The sequence below is a fragment of the Nomascus leucogenys genome, chromosome 2 (genome assembly GCF_006542625.1).
Source record: "Nomascus leucogenys isolate Asia chromosome 2, Asia_NLE_v1, whole genome shotgun sequence".
NCBI classification, from domain to species: Eukaryota; Metazoa; Chordata; class Mammalia; order Primates; family Hylobatidae; genus Nomascus; species Nomascus leucogenys.
This window is the reverse complement of record NC_044382.1, coordinates 85,146,887-85,156,168: the sequence shown is the minus strand read 5'-3', so window position 1 is coordinate 85,156,168 and position 9,282 is coordinate 85,146,887. Positions and strand designations below refer to the sequence as shown.

General features: G+C 40.1%; 1 protein-coding gene across 3 annotated transcripts in view; it reads left to right on the top strand.

Annotated features, from left to right (window-relative positions):
* The first annotated feature begins 501 nt into the window (after nucleotides 1-501).
* The window catches only part of CCP110 (centriolar coiled-coil protein 110), a 30,217-nt gene continuing 21,436 nt past the window's right edge, over nucleotides 502-9,282 (top strand). For all 3 annotated transcript variants that reach the window (XM_030800226.1, XM_030800222.1, XM_003261485.2), the window contains exons 1-3: nucleotides 502-733; nucleotides 4,416-4,571; nucleotides 8,940-9,068. In XM_030800226.1, the coding sequence (XP_030656086.1) occupies nucleotides 4,431-4,571; nucleotides 8,940-9,068 (270 nt within the window). In that variant the 5' untranslated portion in view covers nucleotides 502-733; nucleotides 4,416-4,430. The remainder of the gene's footprint in view (nucleotides 734-4,415; nucleotides 4,572-8,939; nucleotides 9,069-9,282) is intronic.

The window sequence follows — 9,282 nt, the reverse complement described above, 5'->3', positions numbered from 1 at the left end:
CCGACCTCAGCCTCCTGAGTAGCTGGGACCACAGGCTCACGCCACCCCACCCGGCTAATGTTTAAAATTTTTGTAGAGATGCCGTCTCCCTTTGTTGCCCAGGCTGATCTCGAACTCCTGGGCTCAAGCGATCCTCCCTCCTCCAAAATGTTGGAATTATAGATGTAAGCCATCACGCCCGATGGGTTCAGCAAGTTTTTACCTACAAGAAAATATTTTGGTGAATGTTACATGTTTTCTAACGGCTGCATAGAAAGGGGTATCTTTATACAGATAAGAAAAAAAAGGCAACTTCAAGGAACACTTCAGGGGGCTTCAGACGCTGAGGGGTGTTCCTATTCTACTAAATAAGTAAATTTATTAATAAATTCTAGTCTCTAGCTTGCAGTGAAGACTACGTTTCCCGGCGTGCAGCGTGCTGGCTGTAAGCATTACGTCCTCCCTCGCGGGCGCGCAATGCACCTCGGGGATGGTAGTGTTCTGGTGGCCCAACGGTTTTAACAGCCCGGGAAGCAACCACCGGAAGTGCCGGCCCTGAGAGGTGGAGTCGGGGTGGCAGCGGCGGCGGTTGCCAGGAGCCCGCGTTGCAGCCTGAGATCCGTAATATGGCGGGGAGGAGGAGGAGAAGGCGGCGGCGGACCGAGCTGCGCTCTGTCAGTGCCATTTGAGCCATTCGCTTCCTGACAAGGCCCGTGGCGAAGGGAGAGGAGCTGAAGGGGCCCTGGGGGATCAGGTGTGTGCATGAGGAGGGGGCTTGAGCCTCGATGGGTCCGGGCTGAGAGGTGGTCTGGCTAGGCGAAATTGGCGCCCTGAGAAGCTGAGGGCGGGCTCTGTGCTGGGCTCCCGGGCCTCGAGCCCCATGGAAAGGCGCCGGCTGTTGGGAGGCGGGACCCCTGGGGCAGCCAGCACCTGGCGCTGAGGTGATGCTCCGATGCCGGCCCCGCCTGGAGGGCCCGCGGTTTGGAGTCTTAAATCGGAGGAGCTGGAGGAGGTGGGCGTGGGGCGCTGGGGAGAGGGCAGGGGGTCGTCCTTGGTGAATAAAACGCGGGCCAGAGCCGGAGAACCCCATCGTGGTGATCAAATTGTTTGGGCCGTTTTTCTTCTCCCTCCCACGGTGCTGGAGAGGGAGGCTTCCCCGGGGTGTGCGTTGGCCATTTATGAGCCCCGGTTACCACAACCAAGGCCCTAGGAGCGCTGCTTACTTCGCCTTTGCCACTCTGGGGCATAAACTTGAGGATAATAAAGTAATTGATTGCCCCTGGAGTTGCTAGATGGTTCCCACCCTTTGATTCTATTCTGGTTACGATCCAAGCTCCCTACCCCCAGTTTAGGCAAATGGCAGCCATCTCGAGATTGATTTGACGGGGAGAGGTCTAGGGACAGGGAAAAGAGGAAGCCGTTGTCCCCTTTTCTGTATTTTTCAGTTTCATTTGAATCCTACGGGGAACAAAGCACTGTCGATGCCCTCCAGGAATTCATACTCTACTGCTAAAAATCGTCATCATCATTATCCTCTTAATAAGAAAAGCAGTCCCCATTATTTGTTGCTTTCTGCGTGTTCTGCACTATGCTAATTGCCCTACATGCATTAGCTCATTGAATTCTTACAAGATTCCTTTGAGACGGATACTGTGATCATCCCTCTTTTACGGAGGAGGAAACAGGTGTGGGGACGGTAACTGGCTTGCCAAGAACTTGCAGCTAGTATGCATCCGAATAAGAAATCTTCCCCTTTACCGCTTTTACAAGAAGTTTGCGTCTTTGGGGGAACTGATAGGCAAAGAAACACTAGGTTCTGCAAAAAAAAGCAAGATCTGTTCTGTGTTACTTTTAGCACTCCTTTCAGTGACATGTCTGGCAGAGCACGGGTAAGGAGCAGATAGGACCATGAGTCTATGGGGTTTGCAAAGAGGCTCATTTGGACAAGGGTCAGTGGTTCTCTGTGGTATCAATGGAGAAGACAGGGCATGTCTGAACCTGCTGTAGCTGACAAATTATTACTGGAAGTGGACCAGTGATGCCTGATGGCAAGGTATAGGGCGGTAGATTTGTGGTTGGGGTAGCCTTGTAGTCAAGGCTCCCTTAAAATAAAACCTTGCTGACAGTGGTAATTGTAGTGTGAAAGGCATAGTGTCCTCTTGCTTAATCATGGGATATGGACTGCTCACTTCTTAAATGGTTACCTTTGCAGTCTGCCTTCTTTTTTTCTTCTGGTTTACATTATTGTTTGAGCTTATTATTATTCTTATTCACTTATTCAATACTTTTATCAAGTGCCTGCTGTGTGCTGATACTGTTCTGTGTAATGGGGATTCAGTGAACAAGACTGAAAAGGTACCTGTACTTATGGCGCTTACATTTTGGTGGAGGAAGACAGACAAAAATCAAGGAAATAAACACGATAATTTCAGATAGTGGTAAGTGCTATGAAAATTGGGAAACAGCAGGGTAATGTGATAGTGATCGAGGCAGAGTTAATTTAGATGGGGTCATCAGGGATGCCTTCTCTGAGGAGGGGATATCCAAGCTGAGACTAAAGGATAAGAAGGATCCAGTCATGCTGTAAGGATCTAGTAATTTGTATAATCTCCATATTAGCACTCATATTTGAATGAGTAATGCGTTGTCATATGCTGTGTTATGCTGTAATAATAATATAGTATTATACATCTGCAAAATGTAGGACATAAATGTACTATTTAAGGGATGTGAATAACTTTCTGAAACAATGAGGCATAGCTCTATGATGTTGAAAGAAAAATAAAACTATGGCCATAAAAGTATTATATTTCCTTAGTAATTTCCCTCACTTCTAAAACTGAATTTCATGCTTTGCTTGAGTATCCATAGAAGATATATTACTTTATTTGTATAATCTATTTACATTCTGTGTATTGCTGAATGCACGGCATGATTAAAAAATAAAATATTTGAGCAGAAATGGGGTTAAGAAATAATGTGAGTTGAAACCTAGACCTAAAAAAAGGCTATGCCTTAAGGTGTTTTATTGTTTTTACTTTTGCTTTTTAAAAATAAATAAAAGCTTGTAAAATAGTCTCACTCACACTGTAGAGAACCATTTGTTTGTCATTAGATTCCTACTTTAAATAGATTGAACACAAATAATTACAATTGATTGAATAGTAGGAAGAAGTTTTGTTATTGATTAGACTAGTTAGTAAAAAATAGCATTGTATCTTATTCCTTTATAACCTGATTGTAATTTTGACTATTTTTTTTCCCATTTCTCATTGCATTATAATTTGTCCCTGATACTTTGGTGTACTGAATTTTTAAGTACTTTGAGGCCTACCGAGGACATATCCTATTTCATCTTTGCATATCCCACATCATGAATTGAATTTCCCTGCCCTCTCTTTTTTTGTTAAGAAGCTAATTATTTTAAAATGAAGACATAAAGGAACATTATTGTATTCTATTTTCTGTTTCCATAGTTCATACCCTTGCTGCTTATGATTCTGATAATGTCTTTTTATTTTCCCTTGCTTATTTAAAGGAAACAGTGCCACACATAATGCTGTCCAAATAAGCAATCAATATTTACTGTTTGCTAAATGAATGAATATGATGCCTAATCCCTCCTGGTTACCTTGTATTTTCATAATCACAATTTCCCAGAAACTGTGAAATTACTGGAATTGTTTTAAGTAGTTTAGTGATGGTTCCAATTTTCAACAATAAAATATAATTAATATCAGAGCCAATCGATTTTCTGTTTTTTAACTCTGACTGAGTTGGCTGGTGCCATGCAGTCCAAGTATAGTGTTAAGATAGGCAAATTGAGGCAGGAGGATTGCTTGAGTCTCGGAGTTTGAGACTATAGTGCACTGTGATTGAACCTGTGAATAGTCACTGGAATCCAGTTTGGGCAACATGGTGAGACTCTATCTCTTTAAAAAAAAAAAAAAAATATGAGAGTAACCTTCGAACTTCAAAATAGAAAATTTTTAAAAGTAAATATTCTTTGATTTAAGTAGGCATTTTTACTACAGTCTTTCTACCTGTGTATGATATAGTTTTTCTTGTGTAGATAAGTCCTGTTAAAGAAAATATAATATCCCGTTTTACAATCTGAAGTTAGTAAAGGTTTACAGAACTTTGTTTCCTTTAAGAAGGTTTTACTGAATTCTTAGCTAAATTAATCCCATTTAAAGATTGATTTACATGCAATAATATTCAGAAATATTTAATATATAAAGTAAATCTTAATTGGACAGGTTCTTGGGGTGAATTACCATATCCAAGAATTAGCTCCTGATCAGTAAGACAATTCTGGGAGGACCAGTTATAGGAATTGTGAATTACAGGGACTCTCTCATGCTCTACAAAATCTGCCAAATAATTAAGATCTGTTTTTCCCAGTACATTAAAAATAACATTTTTCTCTCTTGTAGTGTGACTGTGGGAAGATGGAGGAGTATGAGAAGTTTTGTGAAAAAAGTGTTGCCAGAATACAAGAAGCATCACTATCCACAGAGAGCTTTCTCCCTGCTCAGTCTGAAAGTATCTCACTTATTCGCTTTCATGGAGTGGCTATCCTTTCTCCACTGGTAAACTTGCTTTGTTTTTAAATAGTTTTTTTCTGTAGTGAACAACTAAAACAGTTCGTGGAAAAACAAAAGAGAGGCTTATAAACATTTGAAGAGATGCCCTTATTCAGAATTAGAGAAATGCAAATGAATTGGCATTTTTTACTTACTATTATAGAATGGCAAAGACGTAATAGAACCTTGTGTTCCTTAGATTGTGGAGAAAATGCACTTTTGCTAAAAGAATCAGTTTATTTTATTTCTAGATGAGCAGTTTGGTAGAATTTAAAAGCATACATAGCCTTTGGGTCAGGAGTTCCATTTTTGGGTATATCCTGCAATTATATGTGAACCCAAAGAAATAAGTACAAAGTTACATTAGCATTGTTTAAAATAGCAAAGGTTGACGAACAACCTAAATGTCCATCAGTAGTGGAGGAGTTTATGGTCCATTTTATAAAATCTCATACATACCATTACAGTAATGCAGATGTAAATGTTGAGGCATGGAAGGATCTCGATGATCTAGTGTAAAACACAGTGTGCAGCATGCTGTCAGGGGCAGTACAGAGTCATGATTAGAGGTCCAGGCTCTGGGCCAGGCACAGTGGCTCACACCTATAGTCCCAATGCTTTGAGAGGCCGGAAGGAAGAGGACTGCTTGAGACCAGGAATTCAAGACTAGCCTGGTCAACATAGCGAGACCTCATCTCTACAAAAACATTTTAAAAAATTAGCCTGGCGCAGTGACATGTGCCTGTAGTCCCAGCTACTCGAAGGCTAAGGCGGAAGGATTGCTTGAACCTAGGAGTTGCAGGCTGCAGTGAGCCAGGATTGCATCATTGCCTGGACTACAGAGAAAGACCCTATCCCAAAAGAAGGAAAAACACTCCAGCCTGGGCTACAGAGCAAGACCCTATCCCAGAAGAAGGAAAAAAAAGCCTAGGCTGTGGAGCCTTCTGGCCTGGGTCCAAATCATTGCTTTGCTACTTACTTGCTGTGTAAACTTGTGGTCTATTTTCTTATTTGTTAAATGGGGATAAAATAGTGCCTACCTCTTAAGGCTATTTTGAAGATTAAATGAATTTGTAGATATAAAATGGTTAGAATACCACCTGGATCAAAAGAGGTACCCAATATAAGTTAACCATTTGGGTTTTTCAAAGGATGGCTATTCCTTTTCTGGGGAGTGGTGAGAGAATATAGGATAATAGGGAAGACACTTCATCATACACCCTGTGATACTAATTGGATATTTTAAAAATGTATATGACTTTATTTTAAATCACAAACTAATATTAGAAAAAAGTGAGCTTTAAATTTATTTTTAAATTTAATTTAATTAATTGAATTGAATTTTTAAAGACACCAGAGCTAACTGCCAGCTTTTTGTAATGAAACTTTCAAACATACAGCAAAGTTGAAAGGATAGTGCAGTGACCACCCATAGATTTACTATTAGATTAAATAATTTTTAACATTTTTGTCATCTTTGCTTTATTGTGTTTGTGATTTTTATATACATGTATGTGTGTGTGTACATATGACATACATTTTTAAAAATTGCCTAGCTATTTGAAAACCACAGAGACCTGACATTGCTCCCCTAAATATTTTGGCGTACATCTCTTAAAAATAAAGACATTCTCCTATGTAAAGCCCCAATACCATTATCACATCTTAAGAAAATAATTTTTAATAATATCTAATAATTCTGTTCATATTTAAATTTTTCCATTTGTGCTCAAAATGCCTTTTATAACTTTATTCCCCCAATCTGGATCCAAAGTTCACAACTAGTATTTATTTGCTTGTTATGTTTCTTTATTTTAATCTAGAACAACTACTCTACGTCTTAAAAACAATTTTTTTTATTGGTTGAGCATGGTGCCTCACGCCTGTAATCCCAGCACTTTGGGAGGCTGAGGCGGGTGGATTGCATTGCTTAATCCCCAGAGTTTGAGACCAGTCAGGGCAACGTGGTGAAATCTCACCGCTACAAGAAATACAAAAATCAGCCGGGTGTGGTGGCGTGCAGCAGGAGTCTCAGCTGCTCTAGAGGCTGAGGTGGGAGGATCACTTGAGCCTGGGAGGCTGAGGTTGCAGTGAACCCTGATCATGCCACTGCACTCCAACCTGGGTGACAGAGTGAGATACTATCTTTAAAAAAAAACAAAACTATGATGCTGAATTTTTAAAGAGACCAGAGCTATCATCTTGTAGAATTCCTTAGATCTTGGATTTGTCTCATTGTTTCCTAATAGTGATATTTAACTTGTTTCTCTAGTCCCTGTAGTTCTTATGAACTGGAAGTGAAGTTTGATAAACAGGTTAAAGATTTTTGGAATTCTTTGAAGATAGGGCTGGGCGTGGTGGCTCATGCCTGTGATCCCAGCACTTTGGGAGGCTGAGACCAGCCTGGCCAACGTGACGAAACCCCGTCTCTACTAAAAATACAAAAATTAGCTGGGCATGGTGGTGGATGCCTGTAATCCCAGCTATGTGGGAGGCTGAGGCAGGAGGATCACTTGAACCCAGGAGGCGAAGGTTGCAGTGAGCCAAGATCCACTGAACCCAGGAGGCAAAGGTAGTGAGCCGAGATCGAGCCACTGCACAACAGCCTGGGCAACAGAGTGAGACCCTGTCTCAAAAAAAAAAAAAAAAAATGTAATCCCAGCACTTTGGGAGCCTGAGACAGGTGTATCACTTGAGGTCAGGAGTTCGAGACCAGCCTGGCCAACATGGCGAAACCCCTTGTCTACTGAAAATATAAAAATTAGCTAGACATGATGGTGGGTGCCTGTGATCCCAGCTGTGCAGGAGGCCGAGGCAGGAGAATGGCTTGAACCCAGGAGGGACTGGGATCGCACCACTGTATTCCAACCTGAGACTCCATCTCAAAAAAAAAAGGAATTCTTTGGAGATGATGCCCTGCACTTCATACTAAATTAAATCAGAAGTTACATAATGTTTAGTTGCCCTCTATTAGTGATGTTTAGTTTGAACACTTGCTTACAGTAGTGACTGCCAGATGGCTCTTTAAAGTACACATTTTCTCCTTTTGATTAGCAAGTAAATTGTGTAATGATTCTTTGGTACCATGCAATTAGGAAAAAGTTTTAAAACAACATATTTATCAGCTATTTGATAACATATTGCTTGATTTAATGTGGACCAAAATGTCTGAGGCTTGTTGTATAGGGTCTATGACTCCATGTTATTTATTTATAAGCAAAATCTGATGTTTATGGACCTAATCCACACTTTTATGTTGTATTTGATAGGTGAATATTGCAACCTTTGAAATAATTTTTTAATGATATATTTTCTATTTGTGTAAGTCTATGATAAGTTTTGACTGTTAACAGTGACTTAATTTCCCAGGACTTAATAATTAAGATTGAAATCCATTATAAAGAGATACAATGCTTAGAAGCCTTCCATTTTTTAGGTACATTATATTTTTATTGGAAGGTAGAGTGAGGTGAAAGAAAAGATGTATTCTGCTTTTGTAGGCAAATAATACATTATCTGTTTCTTTTATCATTAAACCTTTGGACATTTTTTGAGGCAGCAAAGAGTTAAATTGTGCACTGGTTAGAAAATTAAAAGTTATGGAATCCAATTGACCAAGTGAAATAAGATACTGAACGTGGGCCGGGCGTGGTGGCTCACTCCTGTAATCCCAGCACTTTGGGAGGCCGAGGTGGGCGGATCACAAAGTCAGGAGTTCAAGACCAGCCTGACCAACATGGTAAAACCCCATCTCTACTAAAAATACAAAAATTAGCTGGGCGGGGTGGCGTGCGCCTGTAAGCCCATCTACTCCGGAGGCTGAGACAGGAGAATCGCTTGAACCCAGGAGGTGGAGGTTGCAGTGAGGCGAGATCATACCATTGCACTCCAGCCTAGGTGACAGAGCAAGACTCCGTCTCAAAAAAAAAAAAAAAAAAAGAAGGATACTGAACGTGAATATTCAAGTCAATATTCAAGTGAAGTAATAAAAAACTCAGCAGTGGCCAAAAGGGCTTTAATTTTATTTCTGTCATTTTAGAACATTTGATTAGTGAACAAACTTTTTTCTTTTTAACTTTTTAACTGAAAATAATTTACACATAGCAAAATGCACAGATCTTAAGTGTTAAAGTTCCATGAGTTTTGATATATGGCATACACATGTATAGCTCCCACCCACACAGGATATTTTCTTCACCATGGAAAGATCTCTAATGCCCCATCCCACTCAGTACCCAGACCACTGTTCTGATTTCTTTCACTATAGATTAGTTTTGCCTGTTGCACATGTTTTTAATCTTTCTGATTCAGAACTTCCCGATTTTATGATATTTTTATCGTGGGAAATAATTACATTTTTATGATGTTTTGCAGCTTAACATTGAGAAAAGAAAGGAAATGCAACAAGAAAAGCAGAAAGCACTTGATGTAGAAGCAAGAAAGCAGGTTAACAGGAAGAAAGCTTTACTGATTCGTGTCCAGGAGATTCTTGACAATGTTCAGGTGTGTGATTTCAGCTGTTACAGTTATAATAAAGAAATCATAAGATAAGCATTGACGATGATTTTTCTGAAATATATTTGCACTTAACTAATTACTAATGTACTTTACTGTTACATTTGAGAAGCTTCATAATTTGTGATTTTCCATTTCAGTTACTCCAGAGAGAATGTACTTGCTTGTTAGTGATGCCCAGTACTTGAATCAGAGGATATTT